This window comes from Sorghum bicolor, chromosome 5 (assembly GCF_000003195.3).
Source record: "Sorghum bicolor cultivar BTx623 chromosome 5, Sorghum_bicolor_NCBIv3, whole genome shotgun sequence".
Taxonomy (NCBI): Eukaryota; Viridiplantae; Streptophyta; class Magnoliopsida; order Poales; family Poaceae; genus Sorghum; species Sorghum bicolor.
Window position 1 is genome coordinate 59,856,270 of NC_012874.2, and position 27,714 is coordinate 59,883,983.

General features: G+C 40.8%; 1 protein-coding gene across 1 annotated transcript; it reads left to right on the forward strand.

Annotated features, from left to right (window-relative positions):
- Positions 1,678-27,682, forward strand: LOC8056996 (UPF0481 protein At3g47200). Its single transcript, XM_021462100.1, has 3 exons — positions 1,678-2,231; positions 3,213-3,695; positions 27,608-27,682. Exons 1-3 carry the CDS (start codon positions 1,695-1,697, stop codon positions 27,680-27,682), a joined length of 1,095 nt encoding a protein of 364 aa, XP_021317775.1. The 5' UTR covers positions 1,678-1,694.

A 27,714-nucleotide genomic window follows, 5' to 3' on the forward strand; every position in this document is an offset into this window, starting at 1 on the left:
GTGAGAGCCGTGGAGGAGAGGCAGCGCATCCCCTGCCCATGTCGCGTTGCAGCGAGACGAAAGCAGCTAGCTAGCATGCACTACTCTTTTGCTCGTCGATCAATGAAAGCCGGAAATAGAAATCACGCCTCGGATGCGAGAAGGGAGCAGCGGGAAGCGTACCTAGCTAGACAGCAGAAATCTCACGGGGATAAAGTATCCATTGCCTTTGCTTGTGCCGTTTTCTTAATTAGTAGGCTGCCTGCTGAGTTGATTGTATACATCTGAAGACATTAATTAATGAAGAAGGAAGGTATACTCTATGGTATGGGATTTTGCATTAATTTTCAGAATTATAATTGGCATAAATAAAGTAATATCTGAATAACAACTGGCTGAAGCAATATGCTTACTAAGATTAACTAGGTCTAGCAACATCAACACATGAATTCCTGGTACTTGTTATGATCATAAGTAACAACATGTATAGTATATTTAATTACCGCAGGCATGATGCCGGTGCATCATTTGGGTACGTACAGCATATTCTGTGCTTCTCTAGTGCAGGTTGCTTCTTCTGTGCATGCATGTGCACTGTGCACATGGCCAGAGCACTGAAATCCGCCTTCACCTACCAGTCAAACCACTGAGCAAAAATTGATGTCACATTCACATACCATAGATATATACAAACATCTCGCGAAAACCAAAACTTTCCAACCAGATGCATACTACTTTAATTTTTTTTTACTCACCAGGTCTCTTTTCACCTCACCTGTCGGTTTCACGGCTCAATTTCTTCTCTCTCTAGCACATGCATTCCATTTTCTCTTTCCCGCGAGGCCACTACAGCCTCTACTACATGCTATTTTGAAAGCAAGCTGCAATCCATAGAATACGACTTTATTAGTACACGTATACCATCCGAGTCTAAGAGCTAATTGGCAAGCCGGGACTAGAGGCAAGCAGCACTATAGGATGATATATAGCACCCTGGAACGCAGCTTTCAGGTTCTCAGGCCTCAACAACGTAGAACGTACACTCCACGCAGGTGATGGAGGGGGAGGAGGAGGTGGTGGCCGAGGGTGTGACAGCCGTGGAGGAGAGGCAGGACTCCGTGGTGGAGATTAAGGGAGAGGAGGAGGAGGAGCAGCAGCACCACCACCTCCACCACCAGCATGAGGTGGAAGAAGAGGAGGAGCAGCAGCAACAGCCCCATGTGGAACAGCAGCATCAACAGCCCGAGAATGTCGAGCAGCAGCAGCAACAACCTGTGGTAGAGATTGGCGAGCAGCAGCGGCAGCAGCTGGAGCAGCTCCATGAGGAGGAGGAGGAGGAGGAGCAGCAACAGCCCCATGTGGAACAGCAGCAGCAACAGCCTGAGAATGTCGAGCAGCAGCAGCAACAACCTGTGGTAGAGATTGGCGAGCAGCAGCGGCCCGTGCTGAACAATGTCCAGCAGCAGCAGCAGCTGGAGCAGCACCAAGAGGAGGAGCAGCAGCAACATGTGTTGGAGATCTACCAAGAGCAGCAGCAGCAGCAGCTGGAGCAGCACCAAGAGGAGGAGCAGCAGCAACATGTGGTGGAGATCTACCAAGAGCAGCAGCAGCAGCACCATGTGCAGGAGATTGTTGAGGTGGAAGAAGAGGATGAGATTAACATGGGGGAGGCCATCAGAGTCATGGAGGCCGGGTGTACCAGTTGGATAATCGAGATGGAAGAGACACTCAACAACAGCCGCTGGTCGGTGGTTACGGGGCGTGGGAGGAAGAAGCAACCTTCCATCTACTGTGTCCCGGATCGGATCAAGCGCGGCAACACCGAGGCATATCGGCCAAAGCTGGTGTCCATGGGCCCACTGCACTACGGCGAGGCTGACCTGATGCCCATGGAGCATCACAAGAAGGAGGCCGTCTTGCAGCGCATCAAGCGCTTTGGGAAGCCTCTAGTGGAGTACGTAGCATCTATACAAGAGGTTGTTGATGAGTTGCTTGGTGAGTACGACAACCTCGATGAAAAATGGCGCACTGAACGTAGAGATGAGTTTGTCCAGATGATGGTGATGGATGGATGTTTCTTACTGGAGTCGATAGAGCGCTACTTCGATTACCCACCAGGCAACCCCGTCTTCAGTTATCACGGGTGCCTCACCCTGTACACAGCTATCCAATCAGACATTGTCGTTATGGAGAATCAGCTCCCGCTGCTTGTTCTGTATACACTCCTAGCCGTTGAGCTGGACACAGCCCCGGTAAGTAGATTCAAATACTTGCAGTAGTCCTACTTGGTAATTCTCTACTAGGGCTGGTATATTTACAATTTTTCTAGTTTTCTGTTGAGGAAATAATAGATTCAAATATGGGTTTAGCAGAGTTATAACCATTAATTTATTCATAACGCTAGCAAATATAGAGCATAATTTATGTTATTTGTTGTACCAGGGTGAATAAAAAATATGTCGATTTAGGGTTATTTTAAGTTAATTACGACCATGATGGCAGAGTGCTAGTTTTGGTGAAGAATTGTGAGTTTATTTTCCATAAAAATTCAAAAAGTAAAGAAAATGATCAACTATGATGTTCTTAGAATAAGGAGTTACTGTTAATTTTGTAAAGGGGAAAATGGCCATTATGTTCAATCATTAATAACATGGTGCATGTGGAATTTAGATGTATAATTAGGCTATTATTTCAACTAATATTTATAGTGGCAAGAGCAAGCAATTTAGATGTAGGTTTTGATGGCTATCTTAGCACTAATGAAAAGGTGGAATTCTCCTAGTGTTTTTAAGTAGTAATAAAACACTACCACTAGTCATAGCACATGAGATCCTCACTAGGAGGCATTTAGTAGGGAAAGTTTATACTAACTTTTGAATGGTAAAACACTAGGAGAAGCCCACATCACTAGGAGAAAAAGAAAATTCTAGTTGTGTAGTTGATTTTTATAATGGCAAAAGTATAATATTTAGATGCTACAACCAAATAATGGCCAAATGTTTTGCTTTTTTGTCAAATCTAGGATTGATGCACCCTTCTAGTATATTTTGTAAGATTTGTCATGCAGTTGTAAAAATGTCTGCAATTAGTAATACTAAGTTTGGTTTCTGAGCTATAAGTAAATTAAAGGATTAGCGATGCTATATAAAACTCTAGCTTTAGGATAGGTTATATGATTGAGACTAATCTCATTGGTTTTTACAACTCTTTGTTTATGTATCATGGCTACACAGATGGTTGCAGAGGTCAACACAACAGTACTCAGTTTCTTGGGTTTCTCGTATGGGGCCAATTTGGACAGCTTGGGCCTCCACCCTTTGGACTTGTTACATAAGGGTTTGTGTGGCCCAAAACTCAATTATGTTGGCTTACAATGGGATAACACCATGCCTTCTGCCGCAGAGCTTTGTGATGCTGGCGTTCGTTTCAAGTCGAGCAAAACTCAGTTCATCAATGACATCAGCTTTAAAAATGGCGTGCTTAGCCTGCCGGTGTTCAAGGCGCACGATGACACAAACAAGCATCTTGTGAATCTGCTGGCCTTTGAGAAGTTATATCCATGCACTGGCCATGAGGTGCTGTCCTACATGTGCTTCATGGACAACCTAGTTAATACAGGAAGAGATGTTGAGTTGCTGAGATCTAAAGGAGTAATAAAAAACTTGCTTAGTAGTGACGAGGAATTGGCGCAGCTGATCACACTACTACAGAATGAGGCATTGGTCGATGCCCAAAATGGCCAAAAACCTCGGCCTTTTTGCGGCCCGCGGTTAAAGACCCCTTTAGCACCGGTTCGTGTTACAAACCGGTGCTAAAGGGTCCTGCCCAACGGCTACGGACATGTGCTGTCGGGGCAGGGACCCTTTAGCACCGGTTTTTAACAAGAACCGGTGCTAAAGGGGTCCCTTTAGCACCGGCCAGAGCCACGGGCCGAGGCAAACCCTTTAGCACCGGTTTGTGTTACAAACCGGTGCTAAAAGGTAACCCTTTAGCACCGGTTTTTGCTCTGAACCGGTGCTAAAGGTCCGGTTTATAGGCCGGCTCCCTCCTCCCCTCTGCCCATTTAAAACCGAGAGCACCATTGTTGTTCTTGGAGCTTCTTCTTGCTTGTTCTTCATTTGTTCTTCATCTCCAACGCCCATCGTTGATCTTCTTCGACTCCGTCATCGTCTCTTCGCGCTTAGAGGTGACTAACTTCAGCCTTTCTTGTCTTTTTCATGTTGTTTTTGGCTTGTGATGTTCCCATCATTTTTTAGCTCAAATCCACTTTGTTATTTTGAATCATTCACATGAATTAGTATCCATATATATATATATCATATTTCATGGTTGACCTAGTTTTAATATATTTTGCAAGAATGAATTATAGTATATTTTTATGATCATAGAAAGTAGGATAGTTCAAATTAATTGGTTTGTTAATATCACTTGATTTATTTTTATTACTACATATAATGTCCATTGTATCATACATGTTTACTAGTAAATGTGGAATTTATAATTGTTTTAAAATTGAGTATGGATAGTAGATGGCAACCGTGACCGGGTCTTCCGTCTCTCAACGGGTTCAAAAGCGATACCGTCCGGAACTCCCTCTCATTACTTGTGGCAAGTGTGGGCAGAAGATTTTGATGGAGTACAAAGTGTCGAAAGAGGGAGTAAACAAGGGTCGTATATTCTACAAGTGTCCAGATCGTAATGTGAGTTATTTCCAGACATTTGCTTATATATGTGCATATTTTTTTAAATGATATTAATTAAACTTTTGATTCTCTCTTTTAATTTCAGTGGGACGGTACCGGCGGATGTACAGGTTGGTACTGGGAGGAAGAATACATTGAACACATTAAGAAATCTTTTGCACAGGTGGTTGAGGCTGAAGGTGGTGAGGCAGTGAGCCGACGAAAGAAGTTCAATGATGTTGATCAAGCGAATGATCTATCTATTATAGTTGGGATCGGACGCGAACTAATTATGTTGCTTAAGTGCATTTTAGTTTTGTTTTTTTAATGCTAGTTGCGATTGTATTTGTTGTAGCCAAGCTTTTCTAAATTAATCAACTATGTATCTTAGACATGTTGTGCAATAAGATGAGAAACTATATGTGTGCATGGTTTTCATAATATATATGTTATCTTTAATGCAGATGGTAACACGTAATTGGATGTATAATGCCGATCGGCGCTCCGAAGAGTTCATTAATGGCGTGCACTATTTCTTAAGTGTGGCCGAGTCAAATAAGAGGGACGGTTTCATGTGCTGTCCATGTGCCGTGTGCAAGAATTTGACAGAATATTCTAACTCAAGAACTCTTCATTCACACTTATTAAAGTCTGGTTTCGTACCAAACTATATTTGTTGGACCAAACATGGAGAAAGCGGGATTATAATGGATGAAGGTGAAGAAGAAGAAGAAGAAGAAGAAGAATTGGACCATGCCAATATTATTGCTCAGTACGGTGGCTTCAATGATGTTGCAATGGGGGGAGATAATGAAGAAGAGGTGGCGGCAGAAGATGATCGGGGCGATGATGCTTTTGGTGATGCCATCCGTGATGCACAAAGAGAATGTGAAAGTGATAAAGAGAAAGCCAAGTTCGAGCGCATGCTAGAGGACCACAGGAAATCGCTATATCCCACCGCTGAAGAGGGGCAAAAAAAGCTGGGTACCACACTAGAATTGCTGCAATGGAAGGCAAAGAATGGTACATCTGACAAGGCATTTGGGCAGTTATTGAAGATCATAAAAAGATGCTTCCGAAAGGCAACGAATTGCCCACCACTACGTATGAAGCAAAACAGGTTGTCTGCCCTTTGGGATTAGAAATCCAGAAGATACACGCATGTCCTAATGACTGCATCCTCTACCGTGGGGAGGAATACGAGAATTTGGATGCATGTCCAGTATGTAAGGCATCACGGTATAAGATTAGACGAGATGATCCTGGCGATGTTGAGGGTGAAGAACGTCATAGGAAGAAAATTCCAGCCAAGGTTATGTGGTATGCTCCTATAATACCACGATTAAAACGTCTGTTCAGAAATAAGGACAATGCAAAGTTGTTGCGGTGGCATAAAGAAGACCGTAAGATAGACAATATGCTGAGACACCCTGCCGATGGATCCCAGTGGAGAGCGATAGACAGAGAATTCTCAGATTTTGCAAATGATGCTAGAAACTTGCGGTTCGCCTTAAGTACAGATGGTATGAATCCTTTCGGTGAGCAGAGCAGTAGTCACAGCACTTGGCCAGTTACTCTATGTATCTACAACCTTCCTCCATGGCTATGCATGAAGCGGAAGTTTATTATGATGCCGGTGCTTATCCAAGGACCGAAGCAACCTGGCAATGACATAGATGTCTACCTTAGGCCATTAGTTGAGGAACTTCAACTTTTATGGAGCAAACCAGGAGTTCGCGTGTGGGATGAGTACAAACAAGAGCACTTTGACCTACGAGCATTGCTGTTTGTAACAATCAATGATTGGCCAGCTCTGAGTAATCTTTCAGGCCAGTCAAACAAGGGATATAATGCATGCACACATTGTTATGAAGACCTTGACTGTGTATTTTTGAAAAAATGTCGAAAGGTCGTGTACCTTGGCCACCGTCGGTTTCTTCCTGTGAACCACCCAGTACGAAAGAAAGGCAAGCATTTTAAAGGCAAGGCAGACCACCGGACCAAACCTCTCAATCGAACCGGGGATGATGTACTCGAAATGGTCAAGGATATAAAAGTGGTATTTGGAAAGGGACGAGGCAGCGAACCTATTCCCAAGGATGCTAAGGGACACGTACCCATGTGGAAGAAGAAATGCATATTTTGGGAGCTACCTTACTGGAATGTCCTAGAGGTCCGCAACGCGATCGACGTGATGCACCTGACAAAGAATCTTTGTGTGAACTTGCTCGGATTCATGGGTGTCTACGGGAAGTCTAAGGATTCACTTGAAGCACGACAAGACTTGCAGCGCATGAAAGAACGAGACAACCTGCATCCAGAAAAGACAGATGATGGACGTCATTACTTAAGCCCTGCTAGCTACACTCTGAGCAAAGAAGAGAAGGAAAACATGTTTGAATGTCTTAGCAGCATCAAGGTCCCATCTGGATTCTCCTCCAATATCAAGGGAATAATTAATGTGCCAGAGAAGAAATTCCTGAACTTGAAGTCCCATGACTGTCACGTTCTAATGACGCAATTGCTGCCGGTCGTTTTAAGAGGAATTCTACCTCCACACGTACGTCTAGCCACCGTAAAGCTATGTGCATTCCTCAATGCAATTTCTCAGAAGGCAATCAATCCAGAGCAACTAGCTACTCTGCAGAATGATGTCGTTCAATGTCTCGTCAGCTTTGAGTTGGTGTTCCCTCCATCCTTCTTCGATATCATGACACACCTCCTAGTTCATCTGGTCAAAGAGATTCGTATTCTCGGTCCTGTGTTCCTACACAACATGTTCCCCTTCGAGAGATTCATGGGTGTCCTAAAGAAATATGTCCATAGTCGTTCCCGGCCAGAAGGAAGCATTGCCAAGGGCTATGGAACAGAGGAGGTCATAGAGTTCTGTGTTGACTTTATTCCAGACCTTGACCCAATTGGCATTCCTGAATCTCGACACGAGGGCAGACTCAGCGGAAAGGGAACACTTGGGAAGAAAACATATATTGGTACGGGAAACGATTACTTCAATAAAGCACACTACACAGTTCTCCAGAACTCCTCATTGGTGGAACCATATGTTGAGGTACACAAAGATTACCTACGGTCCCAGTGGCCCGGGAAGAATGAAGCTTGGATAATGCGTCAGCACATGGAAACTTTTGGCGATTGGTTGCGCAAAAAATGTCAAGGTGATGAAAACATTGATGAGCAGCTTTATTTGTTGGCCAGGCAACCATCATGGCATGTCCTCACATACAAAGGGTACGAGATAAATGGTAACACATTTTACACAGTTGGCCAAGATAAAAGGAGCACCAACCAAAATAGTGGTGTACGCGTGGATGCCACGGATCCAAATGGGAACAGGCAAACATATTATGGACGCATAGAAGACATATGGGAACTAGTCTATGCAGCTAATTTTAAAGTTCCTTTGTTCCGGTGCCAATGGGTGAAGATGACCGGAGGTGGGGTAACAGTCGACAAGGAGTATGGGATGACAACCGTGGACCTTAACAATAGTGGGTTCAAAGACGAACCATTCGTCCTTGCTGCAGACGTGAGTCAGGTGTTCTATGTCAAAGATATGTCTACGAAACCAAAGAGAGGAAAAAATGATGACCACTCAATCATCAATGAGCCAAAGCGCCACATTGTCCTTTCTGGGAAAAGAAACATTGTCGGAATTGAGGACAAGTCAGACATGTCAGGCGATTACGAAAGGGATGATCGAATTCCGCCCTTCATAGTCAACAAAGACCCAAGCATTCTGTTAAACAATGAGGATACTCCATGGTTACGGCAGGATCATAACCAAGGGTCATACGTCAAGAAGAAGTTCACTGTTGTGTCGGCTTGACTTTTCCATTTGGGACAATCTAGGGTTCGGTCAAAGGGTGTGTTTGTAAAAACCAATGCTTTGACTTTGGTCAAACTTGGTCAAATAGCCCATTTGATGACTTGAAATGAAAAAAGTTTGAATACAAAGTTGTTAGAGATCATCAAAATCTATATTTTATATATTGTCCATTTTTCCATTTGGATAATTTTGAGCCAATTCTAGTTACATTTCTATAAAATCCAAGACGGGTTTCGGTCAAACTTGGTCAAATGACAAACTAAATTACTTCAAATGAAAATATTTTGAATACCAAGTTGTTAGATATCTTCAAGATCTAAACTTTTTATATACACAACTTTTCCATTTGAGAAAATCTAAGTTAACAATACCCACCAATTCTAAGTTCTCACACAAACTATATGAAACTATATGTGTCAATTGTGGATTTTCAACTACACCTTCCCAAAACTTTGTCAAATGCAAAAATGGTCTATATATGAAATGTAGATTTTGATGAGTGGAACAATATTGGTATTCATGACTTTTCCATTCAAGACCATGTAGGGTTCCGAAACCGCTGTGTGGCTATGAGTTACATGAAAATTCAAAATTCAGTGGTTCAAACTTTTCCAAATGAAAAGTTGACCATTAGACAAAATGTAGAACTTGATGAGTGTAGCAAACTTTGTATTCATGACTTTTCCATTTGGGACAATCTAGGGTTCGGTCAAAGGGTGTGTTTGTAAAAACCAATGCTTTGACTTTGGTCAAACTTGGTCAAATAGCCCATTTGATGACTTGAAATGAAAAAAGTTTGAATACAAAGTTGTTAGAGATCATCAAAATCTATATTTTATATATTGTCCATTTTTCCATTTGGATAATTTTGAGCCAATTCTAGTTACATTTCTATAAAATCCAAGACGGGTTTCGGTCAAACTTGGTCAAATGACAAACTAAATTACTTCAAATGAAAATATTTTGAATACCAAGTTGTTAGATATCTTCAAGATCTAAACTTTTTATATACACAACTTTTCCATTTGAGAAAATCTAAGTTAACAATACCCACCAATTCTAAGTTCTCACACAAACTATATGAAACTATATGTGTCAATTGTGGATTTTCAACTACACCTTCCCAAAACTTTGTCAAATGCAAAAATGGTCTATATATGAAATGTAGATTTTGATGAGTGGAACAATATTGGTATTCATGACTTTTCCATTCGAGACCATGTAGGGTTCCGAAACCGCTGCGTGGCTATGAGTTCTATGAAAATTCAAAATTCAGTGGTTCAAACTTTTCCAAATGAAAAGTTGACCATTAGACAAAATGTAGAACTTGATGAGTGTAGCAAACTTTGTATTCATGACTTTTCCATTTGGGACAATCTAGGGTTCGGTCAAAGGGTGTGTTCATCAAGATATATATTTTTATATGATTTTTTATTTGATGAAAATTATACCCAACTAGCATTCCTAGTAATAAATAACAAAAATAAAAAGTTTTACGTCAATATGATGTGAAAATAAATTTCCAGTTCATTGGATATAGTTTTTGTAAATTTATTGGAATAATATATTTTTGCATTAACAAAATACTAAACATTTCTTACAAAATCATTGTAAATTATAAAAATACAATAAGATATTTAAGTTTAAAAATTTTCATGTGTACATTAAAACAAATTACAATATATGTCACTATTTAAAAAACATTATGCAAAATATTTAATTTACTATACAATTTATAATATAAACTGTATATATAAAACAATTGAAAAACCCTAAACTAAAAAAATGGGCCTTTAGCACCGGCCCATAGTGGGAACCGGTGCTAAAGGGTCCTGAAAATTTCAGGACCCCGCCCGAGCCCGCCTAGGACCCTTTAGCACCGGTCCGTGGCTGGAACCGGTGCTAAAGGGTCTGCCCCTATAAATATGCGCAGGAGCCCTGGATCCGGCAGTTCATCGTCTTTGTCTTCGTTCCAGCGCCGCCGGGTTCATCTTCGCCGCCGTCGTTTCGACTCCCTCGCCGCCGCGACCACCGTCTCCACCAGCGCCGCCGCGGCTCTCCACCAGCGCCGCCGCGGCCCTCCGCCAACGCCGCCGCAGCGGGCCACGGCCAGATCGAGCGCGCGGGCCACTGCACAGTACATCATCTTCCCCACGCGCGATCTTCTTCGGCCGGCTGTGTGCTAAGTATAGATCGAGAACGACGCCATTGATTAATTACGTATTTATATACACTAGACCAGAGAAATATATATATATACACACAAAAAATATTACATATATATACATAAAAATATATACAAAAAATAATATTACAAATAAAAACACCATATATATACATATATATATATATGTATATATGGTGTTTTGATTTGTAGTATTATTTTTTGTATATATTTTTATGTATATATATGTAATTTTTTTTGTGTATATGTATATTATATATATGGTGTTTTGATTTGTAGTATTATATATAGTATGTATATTATATATAGTATGTATATATTTTTTTTATATATATGTAATTTTTTGTATATATTTCTAGTATATATAGTATGTATATATGTAATTTTTTGTATATATTTTTTTGTATATATATGTAATTTTTTTTGTATGTATGTTTTATTTTTTGTATATATGTAATATTTTTTGTATGTATGTATATTATTTTTTGTACATATACACACATATATATAGTTTGTATGTATGAATTATAATTGTTTGTATGTATGTATGTATGTATGTATTATTTTTTTAATATATTATTCTAGTATATATATAGTATGTATGTATGTTTTATTTTTTTTATATATGTATTATTTTTTGTATGTATGTATATTATTTTTTGTACATATACACACACATATATAGTTTGTATGTATGAATTATAATTGTTTGTATGTATGTATGTATTATTTTTTTAATATATTATTCTAGTATATATATATAGTATGTATGTATGTTTTATTTTTTGTATATATGTAATATTTTTTGTATGTATGTATATTATTTTTTGTACATATACACACACATATATATAGTTTGTATGTATGAATTATAATTGTTTGTATGTATGTATGTATGTATTATTTTTTTAATATATTATTCTAGTATATATATAGTATGTATGTATGTTCTATTTTTTTATATATGTATTATTTTTTGTATGTATGTATATTATTTTTTGTACATACACACACATATATATGTAATATTTTTTGTATGTATGTATTATTCTAGTATTGTTTTTTATTCTAATGTATTACTTGGCTTAAAAGATCCTAGTATTATTTTTAGAGCACTCCAACACTTTTATTTGTAGTAGTATTAGTGTATTTCTTATCTTATATAGAATATATATATGTATGGTTGCAGACATAGAAATGGCTGACCGTCCTCATGATGATCCTGATTATATGGAAGCTGCCATTCAAAATATAATCGACGACGGTAGTCAGTACTTCGTTGATTACCACGACATCATGCAAGGCAATCCTACTGAGCAACAAGAGGGCAATGCCCCTGAGCAACAAGAGGGCAATGCCCCTGAGCAACAACTTGTCGTGCAACAAGAAGAAAATACTGGCGAGGTATGTAAATGTAAACATATATAAATAATGCATCTCTTACATTAGGTTTTAGACTTATTACTTGGTTATTAATTTAGTATTTTTGTTTCTATATGTACGTGTAGCCTTCTGGATCGACCTCTACGGGGAGAAGCGTACCTCCACGAGGGCCAAAGAAGCCGTTGGAGGGCCGCTATGTAATCTCTGAGTTTGAGATAGCTACAGGCAGACCACTTGGTGAGCATGCAAATAAATATGTTAATCACTGTGGATATCTTGTGAGAGATCAAATACCGATCAGTTGTCGTGAATGGAGAGAGAAGCGAGGTGCTCCTGAGATCAGTTTTGTCTCTGATCGTGACAAGGAGTTAGTTTGGAAAGCAGTCACAGACGTTTTCACCTTCGACACCAACGATGAAGAGTTGAAGGTGCGAATTTATGACTGGACTATGAAGAAGATGGCAGTACTCTTCCAGAATTGGAAGAAGTCTTTGTACAATAAATATGTCAAGAAAAACGAGACTCCAGATTTCAACCTCAAGCAATATGTAAAGCTGAGGGCCTTCTGGGATGACTTTGTGCAGTACAAAACATCAGAAGAGGGCGAGGAACGAGCCAATAGAAACAAAGAGAATGCCAGTAAAAAGGCATACCACCATCATATGGGATCAGGTGGTTATAAGAGTGCTGCTCCCAAGTGGGACCGAATGGAACAGGAGATGCTTGCTAGGGGGGTCACACCCGAGACAATAGCAAAGAATTGGAGCGAGCGCTCCAAGCATTGGTTCTACGGTCATGGGGGAAGCGTGGACCCAGACACCGGGGCGCTAGTTTGGGGCCAAGAAATCTCTAGAGCAGCAGAGAGACTAGTCCGTGCACGAGAGGCGGTTCAGTCTGGTGAGTTCAGGCCTAACAGGGAGAAGGATGAACTCACCTATGCGCTTGAAAATCCTGAGCACGGTGGGCGTACGAGAGGCTATGGGGCAGTTCCGTGGCTGCAATCATTCCAAGCCGATCAAGATACCTACAGAAGCCGCCAGAGAAAGAAGGATGAGGAGGCAGAGCGGATCCGCCGCCTGGAAGCTTTTGTTCTGCAGTCACAAGAGCGCGAGAAAGCTCGTGAAGAATGGATGCAGGCAGAGATTCAAAGGCAAGTGCAAGCAGCACTTAGTCAAATGACGAAAGGGCAAGGTACATCACAGCCTGAGGTCAATGTTAGCCCCCCAGGCCAGTTGAAAAGCAGCTGCGCATCCACGGAAGTACCAACCATTCAGGATGACACGAAGCTACACTTCCCCGTGGATGATGTCACAGAGGCTTTTACTACCTGTGAGCTGCATGTACCAGATGGGAATGCCACCAAAAAGGTGGCTATCGCTGTTGTCAACCCTATCGACCGAACGGGCACTCCAAGAATCCATAATCGACCAGTACCTGGTGGATATGCTAGCGTCTCGGTTGATAGGGTTGAGAAAGGTTGTGGCAATGTGCCACTAGACATAGAAGGGGGAGACGGAGAGAAGACCTTAGGTGAAGCTGAGAAGACATTTATTTGTTGGCGCAAGCGCTTCATAATTATTCCTCAGCATAGGTTTGTGTGTGATTTTACTTCTTATATTATTTATTATGTATTGAAATTTAAAAAAAGTTTATTCACAAAACTTGTAATTGTTTTCTTTGCAGGGACTCCTCCAACCTAAGTCCAGTTCTCTCCCCAGCGCATCATAGTGCTGCGGGCGGTGACAATGCTGGATCTCCTCCAACACCTGCGGCGGCCACACCGACCCCGCCACCGCCTCCACCACGGTCTCCACCTCCTCCACCGAGGTCTCCAACTCCTCCACCGCGTTCTCCAACTCCTCCACCGCGTTCTCCAACGCCAAAAAGATCGGCCCCACCCCCTCCACCGCCTGCACCGCCCTCTCCAAAGAGTGCACGGTCGGTCCCCTCGCCTCCAAAGCGAGGTAGTAAGAAGCGGTCCGTCCAAGAAGGACCGAAGTCATCGGTCCCACCTCCAAAGAAGGCTGCCTCAGCAAAGAGAGCTAAGACGCCAGAAAAATTACCTTACGAAAAGAGTGAAGAGGAGGTAATTGCTACATCTAAAGCTGAGGTCCAACAATTTTTTGATAAAATAAAGGAGGAAAGGAAAAAACGGCTTAACCCAGAAAAGCCGTACTTTTATGTGAAGCCATCGGAACTGAGGCAGAAGGTGGCGGACCATCAAAAGAAGCAACGCGAAGCTCAGAAAAAGCCAGCACTTTCGGACTATGAGCGGTCTCTGGTCAAGTCTTCACAGCCTACTAAGAAGAGAGTAGGAAAGGGGGTCCCACAGCTGGGAGAAGTATCAAAACCGGTGCCCCCTTTGATTGTGCCAAATCAATACGGCTCAAATGAAGACTTGATGCCAAAGAAATCCTTAGCGTTGTCTGAGCTAGACTCGCTTGAGAGTTACTTTGGACAGAGCGGTTTAAATATAGAAGAAATTACCGCCATTCTTGGATGTCATACATTTGAAAAAGCCGAGGTAGTTGATCAATGGAGGGCAAGATATGAACCGGGCAGGAGTCTATTCGACCCTAAGCGTTTACACGAGCTCGGCACACAAATGTTTGCAATAAACAAATGGTGCATTGAGGCGTCTAAAAGGGGAGAGAATTGGATTTCTGTTCGTATTAGACAACATCACTACTTCCGTGGAGATGACCTCATATACGTGCAGTTCGAAGAATTGCACCAATTATGCCACCTCGACGCTCTTGACAAATCTCTTGTCAGCTGCTTTTGTCTGTAAGTATTTTTCCTTTTTATTATACTTCTAACTTCTTTAATTACATGTATATAATCCTTACACACTTAGGATTTGTATGTATATATGCAGGCACCAAATGAGAGAGCTCAGAATGAGAAATGACAATAGTATTGGGTTCGTTGACCCTTATATTGTTTTCAAGGCTCCGCAGGCAGTGTGGACAGCAGATTATGAGACAGAAATCTGCACCAATCTTATGAGGTTCTTTGTAAACCAAAAAGAAAAACAAAAAATACTCTTCCCCTTCAACTTCGAGTGAGTTATATAGTTATTAAGTGCATGCATATTTTATTTTACATTATAGGACTGACCCTATATATGTGTGTGTAAACAGCTTTCACTGGATACTCATGGTCATTGAAATTCCCAAGAACCGATTGATAATCTTTGACTCAATGAGAAAACCACAAGAAAATTATCAACAAATGGTAAACATTATTCAAAGGTACGTAATGTCGATCTCAGCTACAAAAATATCATAATATGACTCTGTAATTATTAGTTCACGATCCACAATGGCTGTGTATAGGGTTTGGGAAAGATTCATTGACCGTGAACATCTCAGTGGATGTAAAGCGCCGCTTAACATAATACATCCACAAGTAAGTTCTACTAGCTAACAAACTTTCGCTAACTTTTAGCCTTCTTATTGTCGTGGTTATGAATATTTTTATATATATATACATCGTACAGTGGTGTTTAAGACAAGAAGGAGGGAACAATCTATGTGCATATTACGTGTGCAAATTCATGATGGCACAAGTCAATCAAACACCCACAGAGACGCTCAGAGTACGTTACATGTCTCTTTTCATTATCTCCTGAATTATATTGAATAACTTAGATAACTAATACCTTTTTTATTTATTTCAAATTAAAGACGGAATGGCTGAGGGAAAAGGTCCTACAACAAGACCGAATCAAAGCTATCCAAGAGACGATAGCAGGATTTCTCCGCGACCAAGTGATCAATCCAAACGGCGAGTTTCACTTCAACGGCAACGAAACTCTTATACCAAACAACGATGATCATTTGTATCGTTTGTAGACATTGGGAGAACAAACTCTATGTATATATGTGTTACGAATTTTGTACATATAAAACTATATATATATAAAGCTTTTTACATATCTATTTAATTTTTGATGTGGTCTATTCATTTTATTATAGGCAAAGCTTAACTATTAAGCTTAGCCTATAATTTTCATTTATATATGCTTAATATGCGTGTAATATAAATATATTATTGTATCAGCAAAACATGTATTGAAAAACCTATTATTATATATTATATATAAACAATAAACAGAACCGAAGAAGTGAACTAAAAAAAAGAAAAAGAAACCCTTTAACACCGGTTGGTAACACCAACCGGTGTTAAAGGGTCCTGCAACGTGGCAGCCCTGGCAGGACCCTTTAACACCGGTTGGTGTTACCAACCGGTGTTAAAGGGGGGGCCTTTAGCCCCGGTTGGCCGAACCGGGACTAAAGGGTGGGCCTTTAGTCCCGGAAGGGCAGCACCGGCTCGGGAACCGGGGCAACAGGCCCTTCCCGACCGGTGCTAATGCCCGATCATGCAGCAGTGTCAATAGCCTAGGCAGTGGAGCAGTAATGACCCCATTCAGCATGCTCGACAATGTGCAACGCATGGTGACCACCTACTGCAAGAAGCCGTGGAATAGGTGGCGTGCTAGCTTTGCACATACATACCTGAGGAACCCATGGGTATTCTTCTCTTTATTGGCTGCTGTCATCCTACTAGCTGCTACAATCCTTCAAACTGTCTACACAATCCTCCCCTACAACAAGAGTTAGCAACAAGAAAGTACGTATCTATGCAACTATGTGCCTCTATCACTTAGCTGATAATTTGTCTAAGCCTAAATGATAGTTTTATTCTTTAATTTGACAAAAAAGGATGTATGTCTATTCTTATGCAGGCATCATAGTGGGACCAGGGTCTGCGCCAGGAAGGACTTCTTGATTCAGGAAGCTTTGCTGATGGATATTGTCGCCAAGTACGGTGGAAGTTTACTGTTGTGATTTGCAGTTATCAAACTTTTCATCCTTTATTTCTATTATGATGAGTGATGACGGATATTTTCGCCAAGTATGTTGGAGTACCGTAGATTGCATGAGTCAGTGAAGACTTCTCGAAACCTTGTTATGACTGGAATACTTGTGGTGGTCCTTATTTGTCTCTCAAAATTAGTATGAGTGTGTTTGCAAATTTGCACTCTGCTAGCTGCCTGAGATGAGAATGTTTTTTTTGTATCCCATGTTGTATGAGTGTGTTTGCAAATTGGTTGACTGCATCCCATGCTCTCATGCTCACTCCAACACCAACGGCTTTCATTGACATTTTAGAATGTCTCCAATAATGACCAGAAAAATGACTTAAAAATGTAATGGAGGCCACTTTGAAGACAGTAAAAAAGCTAGTGAAGGAAAAGCCAGCCCAGAGTTTTTCAGAAAAAAAACTCATCCAAATGTATTTGTTTGAGGTGTTTTAGGAGTGCCTCCAAGATTGCTGAAGGCATTTTGTAAAATAGCCTCTACAACCTTTTCATTGATGGCATCCCATACTCCCATGCTGACTCACCAACGGCGTCAGATGACATTTTAGAATGTCTCCAACAACAAGAAAAATGACTTAGAAATGTTATGGAGGCAGCTTTGGAGACAGTAAATAAACTAGTGAAGGAAAAACGAGCCCAGAGTTTTTTCAGAAAAAACGTGCAGCCAAATGTATTTGTTTGAGGTGTTTTAGGAATGCCTCCAAAATTGCTGAAGGCATTTTGTAAAATAGTATCTACAAGCTATTCCATTGATGCCTGCTTTATACTGTTTAGGCATCTTATACAAAAGCCCAGCTTGCAAGGCCTTCCATAATACAAGCCATAGTCATTAGCATATAATGACCTAAAATTACAATCACCATATAACTGCAGCTACTTCAAAAAATATTTAAGGAGGCAACTCCAATGATTTTCGAAGGTGGTTAGAAACTATGTCCCCCAAAATACACAACCATTTTTTGGGGCACTTAATACAGTATCATCTCTTTAAATCAATTAACTAAGGCGTGTCGGTCAAAAGGTAGGTCTCCAAAGATGGGTGCCATTTTAAAAGGCGAACTTCTTAGATGTGGTCCGTCTCTGCAAATTGAACAACGCTAGACCGCTACCCATATGTTAAGGCCCACCTCAGCCTGGTTACCAGTCTCGACTATCTAAGTGGAGTCAAAACCCTAGCACTGTAGTTCTCTCTTCCTCACCCACCACATGTGTCAAAAAAGACCTTTAGAGACGAGTGTTCAGGTGCATCACAGACGTGTCCGCGGGTGTCAGCAATACGACGTCTATAATCAAAGCTTATTATAGACGTGCAAAATACGCGTATGTAATAAGTTTATTACTACAGACATGTGTTAGCAGAACACGTCTGTGATATGGTACACACCACAAACATGTATTGTGAACACACGTACGTGATTTACCACATTTCACAGACGAGTATTTTCAACACACGTCTCTAATAAGCAATTAATAAAAATAAAAAAATATAAATTCCAATGCCAGGATCTTATATATATTATACATGACACATCAAATTACATACAATAGTCAATTGCTAATTAGCAATTTCATATACATAAAGTAATATCAAAAGCCATTACATATTCCTCAAATATTGCAAGTAAACCTACTTGCTACTTGAACTAAGAAGATAAGCTGCAGGCCTGTACCTCCTTGAGAGCTTGTGCTACATACTCCAGCGGAGTGTGCAAAGACAAAAAAAAATCTGAGCACAAGACACTACTATAGAAGAGTTTTTTGGACGATTGCCAAAATCGCCAATAGTCTCGGCAGTTTTGGTCCCCGGGACTAAGACCCCTTTAGTCCCGGCCCGTAACACGGCCCGGGAGTAAAGGGCCCAGCCCAATGGCTACTGCGCAGAGCTATCAGGGTAGGGACCCTTTAGTCCCGGCTCGTATTACGGGCCGGGAATAAATGGGTGACTTTAGTCCTGGTTGGTACCACGAGCCGGGACTAAAGCTTTAGGCCCGGTTGGTGGCTTTCCCCGAGACTAAAAGGGCCTTTTTAGTTCCCGTTTTTACTTCTAGCCGGGACTAAAGGTGCATGGGTTATATCTCTCTCCCTTCTTCCTCCTCGAGACTGAGCCCATTCAAAATTCAGTGAGCTTATATTAACTCTCTTCTTGCTTGCCATTGCTTGTTCTTGCTTGTTCTTCACCTCCGACGCCCATTAGTGATCTTCTTTGACGCCATCATCATTTCCTCAGGTCTAGGGGTAACTAACTTCATCCTCTCTTATTTTTTTGATGTTATTTTTTGTTTTTATGATTTCTCGACCATTTTAATTTCACTCAAAATCAATGGTTATAGTTTGAATCGACATCGCCTGTAACACCCCAGGTGTTTGTCACTTGCTAAGTACTAGGTTTGAGCTCAAACATGACAAGTTCAATGGTAATAAAAAGGTCGAAGTCAATCTATGAGAGTAAGCCCTAACTTGGACTTGGATGATGCATCTTTACTTACATATAGGCCTTTTTTGAAAGATATGCTTGGATGATGCTAATGGAACATTTTTCATGTGTCTCATATCCATCCCAATCCATGTTGGTCCCAGGCAAGCCCCGGAGCATTATAACTCTCCCACTACTTTTGAATGCAATTGAGAATATATATTATATATGTATTGTTGCATTAAGTATAGGAGTTGGGTGAAACCCTTGCTGCATATATCACTCCTTGTCCAGTAAACGTACCTATAACCCTATGTAGATTCAGGATCGAATCTAAATGCTTAGTCATGCTTAGACCGGTAGAAGCCAGGTGATGTTCTGTCACCTGAGTGAGATGACACCATCTATCCCCGAAAAGGGTTGGCTACATATGCTATCATGGAAATAACCAAGTGATGAGGATGGATAATTGGAGATCGGGCGGGACGATGATAGAGAAGTAACAAGACATGGAGGTCTTGGGTGCCTATCTATCCCCGCCTGTGTCGATTAAGGACTGATCATTGACGGCCTTCTTGTCATGTTGAACGCATGCCCCACACTTAGATGGAAGGATAAGTCGTTCCGACCGCGAAGCCTAAACACTATCCGGGCCGAGAGTCGAGCCGCCATGCGCTGTGTTGGTGATGGTTGAGGAGAACGACGAGGGCGCGACGCGCAACCTTGGTATACCTTGGATACCTCGGTCGCCGGAACGGTCCTCGGGTACTGGCGGTGCCTGCCGAACCCGCGAATTGGTCCTAGATAGTGAAATATTGTGACCTGTAGCTCACTTGATCAGTGAGTGTGGTTTGTGTAGGGAATAAACTCACCAGCTAGTTAGAAATCGATTCGAATCGCCATCGCTCCTGGATAGTGAGCACTTGACTTGAGCCCCGTCATCGTAGTAATGTTTATGGAACACTTGGATGGTTATGGTATGATGATGTTGGAAATGCCACATCGAATATGGGTACTACTGTTGTATCTTAATCAAGTGATTGCTCTAGTACCGGTGCTAATATAGATGACAGGTAATGATTATTAACTTGAGCTAAATACCTAAAAAGTTACTTACCTGTAACCTAAGCTTTTTATGCAAAGAGTATTGTCAAGCTAGCTCCACCAATAATGCCTTGCATACTCCTTGGTGTCATCTTATTTCTAGTTTATGACGGGTAAGTCTAGCTGAGTACCTTCTCGTACTCAGGGTTTATTTCCACTTGTTGCAGGTTGTGATATATCATGGCTACTGCAAGAGTTGGATGACTCCTACCATATTAGAGGAGTAAGATCATGGGCATGATCCTTCTTAGTTACCTCATCTATGTTGCTTTTGTTGGAGTTGACCTAGATACTAGCATGTATTTGAAATGAGGGCAATATTTGTTTCAAATTACTTTGCTTTCGCTACTTTTCAACTCAAGTTGTAGTAACTCTATTGAACTCCGATGTATGTCAAACTATTTGTGAAATGCATGTAACATGTGACTTGTTATGTTGAATCACTACGATCTTGGCTTGTAAGATGGTTGGTTTGAAATCTCTCGTGATTTCACGGACTACCGGGTTTATGAGAGTTCGATTACGTTAAAGCAACAGTTTTGGCGGGAGTTTTTCGTAGTTGATCTCTTGTAAATTGGGCGGTTCTGTTACATCACCGACGCCCATTGGTGATCTTCTTCGACTCTGCCATCGACTCTTCGTGTTTAGAGGTAACTAGCTTCAACCTTCCATGTCATTTTCATGTTGTTTTTGTCCTTGTGATTTCTCTGCCACTTTGAGCTAAAATTTACTTGTTAGTTTGAATTTATTGCTTAAATTAGTATTCATAGCTTAAATTAGTAACCATATATATAGTATTTCATGGTTTAGCTATACATTAAAGAATTATAGTGTCTTTTTTAATCTTTCTTCTATATATAATTGATATCATAAAAGGAATTTAATTAATAGGATACATTAAATCGACTTGTTAGCTAGACTTGTTAGTTTTAGCATATATAAAAATTTTGAGCATAGAGTTCATCAAATTGACTTAATATTTTTTTTATTGCTAGATAGTATCCATTATATTTTTTATGGTTAAAACAAGACAAGTATAGAATTTTATTATTAGTGTCTTCTTAATTACTTTTCTTTAGAAAATATTGTGTTTATAATAGTTTGCCACAATGAATATAGAGAATAGACAAAAATTAAAATAAAATCATACATAGTTTAACGAAATGAGTATGGATATAGTGATGGCAACCGTGACCGGTCCTCAGTCTCTCATCACCGAGATCCAAAGCGTCTGCGGCTGGATCTTCCTCTCATTACTTGCGGCAAGTGTAAGTAGAAGATTGTGAAGGAGTACCGAGTGAAAAAAGAGGTAATCAATAAGGGTCGTATATTCTACAAGTGTCTGGACCGTGAGATGGGTTATTATTTCCCTACATTCGATTAATATGGTTAATTTGTACCGGTTTTGCTTGATGATGCTATTTAAATTCCTTATTCTTTGTTCTAATTGCTGTGGGAGGGCACCGACGGATATAAAGGTTGGTACTAGGAGGAAGAGTACGTTCAGCACGTACGTAATTCTGTTGCACAGGAGGTTGCCACTGAAGGTGATGAGGCAGTGAGCCAGTGGAAGAAGCCCATCGATGTTGATCCAGCGGATGTGCAGCTGTCTGTTTTAGTTGGGATAGGACGAGAACTAATTATGTTGCTTGCTTAAGTGCATTTTAGTTCTACTTTTTATTGCTAGTTGCGGTTGTCTTTGTTGTAGTCAGGCTTGTTTGAATTAATCAATCATGTGATGTCGTGCGTGTTGTGCAATAACATGAGGAACTAAGTGCATGGTTGTAATATTTAATACAGATGTCGTCACACAATTGGATGTATAATGTCGATCGCGGCTCCAAAGAGTTCATTGTTGGCGTGCACTATTTCTTAGGTGTGGCTGAGGCAAACAAGCAGGATGGTTTCATGTGTTGCCCATGCGCCGTCTACAAGAATTTGAAGGAATATTCATGCTCAAAGACTCTTCATACACACTTGTTCAAGTCGGGTTTCATACCCAACTATACTTGTTGGACGAAGCACGGAGAAAGGGGGTTGTAACGGATGATGGTGAAGAAGATGAAGAATTGGACTATGCCAATATTATTGCTCAATATGGTGCCTTTCATGATGATGCGATGGGGGAGATCATGAAGAAGATGCGGCAACGACAGAAGACGTGGCAGCTGATGCTGATGCTCTTGGTGATTGTTGACACTTCTAACACCACTTAAGCTAAGTTGTCATCTCTAGCATGGCGCCAGAAGTGTGGTAAGAAAACTGTCCACTAATAAAATAAATATAGGATCCACAAGCGTACAAATTAAATACCATTGTAGCACTTCACCGGGAAGTATTCCAGGTATCGTTATTTATATTTAGCTCAAGGGAAAAAACTAAGGACTTAAACAATGAGATCAACTTACAAAACATGACTACTTATGAGTGATTGGGTTGCATAGTCACATACTTGGTAGGAGGGTAAACCATAGATATATGATATATAAAATATAGAAGCCCGGCGGGGAATATAGAGACTAGATTTAGACTACTCAGCTTAATATTAGCAGACGTCCGATTAGTTCAAGAGATAGAAAATCCTATGTAGTTCTAATTTATCAAGTCATTCATCTACTCTAATGCTACACTACCATATATAGCACAAAAGACTCTTCATTTATGTATAAGGAACATTGCTATAAAAAGCCAAGACAGAGCTGGACTTCCTACGCAACTGCGGTTCTACCGGTCCTACCAACGGGGGATGGAATATAAAGGACTCAACAGAACTGTCACTTCCGTGATTGTTGGGCATTCTTAACGTCATTACCAAAAGTAGACTTAGTTTTCTAATTCTGATAACGGCGCCAAAAATGCGGAACCTATCCCTCATGCCACTTAAGCCAAGTTGTCATCCCCAGCATGACATGAGAGATGCGGTATTGAAATATGCAATTGCTCTTCTGAATGAATAATAAATTAGATCTGCAAGTGCACAGATTAATACCGATGTAGCATTTTAACCGGGAAGTATTCCAGGTATCGTTATTTATATTTTTACCACTGGGAAGGGATTGCTAATCATCAATGTTGATTATGGAATGGAATATGGAATTGAGTATCGATCATTGCATGTGTAATAGAGAGCATTTATCTATCTCTTTCATACAGGGATAAATGTCACATAAAATATAGATAAAGTATGAATGGTGACAAAGATAATTAATCTGATCAACATAACTAGCCACATATAATAACGATAAGCACCTCAACAGATATTCTAGCAAGTCATTAGCATGGAATTAGGATGAACTACAAGAATATTTCCTAAGTTATTCTTAACTATAAAGTCTAGCATATCATAGTTAGTGCAATTATACTTGGCAATCATTGCAAGACAGGACTACGCCCATGCATAGTGATATTATCAAGGAAGATGAGAAACATAGCAATCGCTCCCCTTAATAATGTTGCTCTGCCTGCCCTATACACGAGAGGGGGACTATATAAGAATCAATAGAGCTGTCACCACCACGAACTACCCCGCGATTCGGCATATAGGGTACAATCGCAGATAAATACGGTATAGGCACCACGCCTACACAATACTTATCATTTACCCACTGTACACATGGATAAACGCTATACGATCCTAAACATGTATATAATTCCAATCTAACTAAGCCAAGCATATAACTATGATAAACTAAGAACGATATAATTGCAAATATAAACAAGTAGAGCAAAGTCATAATCAATATATTGAAGTAGAACAAAGTCATATTCATAATATTGAAGAACAATGATGAGCAAATGAAGAATAGTAGAGGAATTACCAAGAATCCTCTTGACAGATCCGGAAACCAATCGAAGATTGACTCCTTATAGTTCTAATCCTATGTAGCTATGCTAAACTAGAGATCTAGTTGATGTGGTGGCTCTAGGGCTTGATCAGGGACTTCTTCTCCCGAGATGGATGAATGAATTAGGGCTTCTCAGGTCCTCTCCTCCAGGGGCCAGGGGGTCTGCTTATATAGTCCCTCCAAATGAATATGGACCGTCGGATCAAACCGACCTTAATCGCACAATTTTCCTTAATCCCTTAGGTCGGTGGAGCATGATCCGCGAGGCAGAGCCTGATTGGCTCTCAGGCCAGGGCGGGCGCCCTGACCTCGGGTCCGCTCGGCCTCCCGCTCGTTCCCGTGGCTTCTAGACTCTTCTAGATGTTGGATAATTGCGGTGCATGTTAATATCTCTATGTAAACCCGACATGTGGGCCTTTCCTCCATAATTCCTGATAACCCCCTGCAGAAATAGACAAACACCAAAACTCATGGAATTCTGTTAAAACCCTAAGTCTGGGTGTCGTTTGCATTTGGGTCCTTTTCTTTGTTTATTTGTTGATTATATTTGATACTTAAGGACCGTCAACAGTGATCACCCACGCTACCTGGCCAATAGGGTGTAATTGCAGATAAATGACATCTAAGCACCATGCTTACATGACATCTATCACATAACTCTCCCGCGAAGAAAGCTAAGCGCTTTGCAAACATATACATAAACTCATTATCAATCATAACCATATCAAATGTAGATCTAGAATAAACTAAGAACATAATAAACAGAGATATAATGATATTAGAATAAACTCAAAAGATATATAAAAGATAATACCAATCTCTGATGATGAAGATCTAGAAATTCTGAGCATAGGCGCCCGACTCTTCCTCTATCTAATCTAACCTATGTAGAAGATGAAGATTAGGAGTAGCTAATCTATCTCTAATCCCTGGCTCTAATGGCTCCCTCTAATTCTCAGATGAGAATAAAAATATAATTTTGTTTTTCTCTCTCAATTCTGAGCTCTCCTTCAGAGGGTAGGCTTGTATTTATAGCCCCCTAGGAAGCACCACAGCCCTTGGATCAAACCGACTTAAACGTGCGCTTAAGATTGATCCTCAGAGTCGGTGGAGGCAGAATCCGCGAGGTTGGCCCTGATTGGCCAGACCTCCCGGGCGGCCGCCCCACCCTACCATGGGCGCCCACCCCTGCCCTATGGCAGGTGGGCCCTAGGTTTCAGGGCATGCCTTCCTGAGTCTTTCAGAGTCTTCTGGAGTTGACGCTCGGACTTCTCTCTATGTAAATTCGACATGTGGACCTCCTTTTATTATTATTCCGATAACCCTTGCAGAAATAGACATTCACCAAAACTCGTGGAAATTGTCAACAAAAACCCTAAGTCTATGGTGATGTTTAGTTTTTATCCCCTTTCTTCTCCTTAGCTGACATATAATTTTGATGGTTAACAACCGTCAACAAACTCCCCCAAGCTTACCTTTTGCTCGTCCCTGAGCAAACAGCTACAAAGGATGGATCCAAATGAACTCACCACATAACCAACCGGTTTGTGCATGTGTGGTTTTATATGTAGATGCTAAACTAAAGAATATTTTTGGAAGGAGAAGGGGTGCAAAATAATTATAATGCTCCTTTACTTGAAAAGATAATTCCTCTAACTTTGAACTTGAAATTTTGATAACAAACTTGGGCTCATAAATCCGTCTTTTTCTTTCTTTCATGGAACTTTTGTCCACTATTTTTCTTGCAGTGCATCAGTTGTTTTTGTAACAAATATTTTGTAGAGGAATGAAAGATTGAACTTGGAGCATTTGAACTTAAGATAATTGCCTAGCAAATAAGCAAGGGAAATATTTTGGTGTTCACTCTTAGTGTAAGAGTGAAACATTTTTTGATAGGTGAATATGGAATATATATGTGGTGCGTACTTCTAGAGTGGAAGTAGCAAAAGGGTTGATGCGACATGTTGTCCCGATCTTCACGACGTAGGATGAAGACCAATAACTAGCTGAAGAACAGCCGGATAACTTGCTGCAAGCAGCGATAACTAGTGCAACCTGGCAAATAAAACTCGAAGCCAACCACCGTCTTTAACCGGCAACCTGAATCGAGGATTCGTCCAACCACACTCTCAAGGAACCAACCAACATAGCCTACAATCAATCGAGGAAACCTCGAAGGGAGTAGGAGCACCAATTGGGAGTGGATGAAGCCGCCGCTTCTGCAATCCCGTGAGGAAATCACAAGAGCAAAGGGGTAGATATCACTCTTTGAATATTTATTAGCACACAGCTAAACAAAAAGGAGTTCTATATTTCAATTATCAAAAGTCTGAGATTGCAATGAGTCTTAGGGGGTATTTATACCAGCAACAGCCCTGCTAGATAGGTGGAAACACAAATTGGAAAAGCTAAGGGGGACTATGTGAAAGGGTCTCTTCGAGATGACTTCCTCGAGAGTTCCCGCGTGGCTGTTGGTCTTCAGTGCAGTCTTTAGTGTTTTGGCAATAACTCTTTCTTGGAATCTCCAAATGACATGCGGTTTGTTGCCTTGGAAAGTTAACTTGATGGGCATTCACAGCATGTATAGCTTGCTGTACGCAAAATTGTAGAATGGGCACCAAATGACTCAAACTTTCAAACTCTTGAGAAGCATATTTGTCTTTGAGATGCGGCAATAATCCTTAAAAGGCTAAATCGACTAACTACCAATCGTCGACTGTAACACTTGTTCTTTACATCCCGCAGCCTCTGCACAAAGCTTTCCACCAATTCATTATTATGTTGTCTTAATCTTACTAAATCAGTAATCTTCTTCTCATGAACTCCAGAAAAGAAGTATTTATGAAATTGCTTCTCTAGGTCGGCCTAGGTAATTACTGAATTTGGACGTAATGAAATAAAACCATGTAAAAGCCGATCCCACAAGGATGATGAAAATAAATGAACCCTTAGTTCATCTCTATTGGTAGCTTCTCCACATTGAATGATTAACCGATTGACATGCTCCATGGTCGACGTATCATCTTGTCTAGAGAAATTAGTGAAATCCGATACTTTGTACCGATTCGGGAGTGAAATTAAATCATAGGCAGGAGGATACGATGTTCGATAAGAATAAGTATTGACCTTGGGTTTTATCCCAAACTGATCTCTCATGACTTCTACTATCTTATCAGCCCAATAGGCATCGACATCTTGCCGATGTGCAGGTTGAACTTCTGGCACCTGCTGATAAGCTTCCACGTGTCTCTGGGGTACACGATCTCTAGCAAACATTATATTAGGCACAGCTTGCTGACCGCCGATCTGCTGAGCAAGATTCATTGGCTGGCCTGTCGGTGCCTGATTCTAAAAATTGACCTGCATATGACCCTGCTGGCCTCCTGCAGCC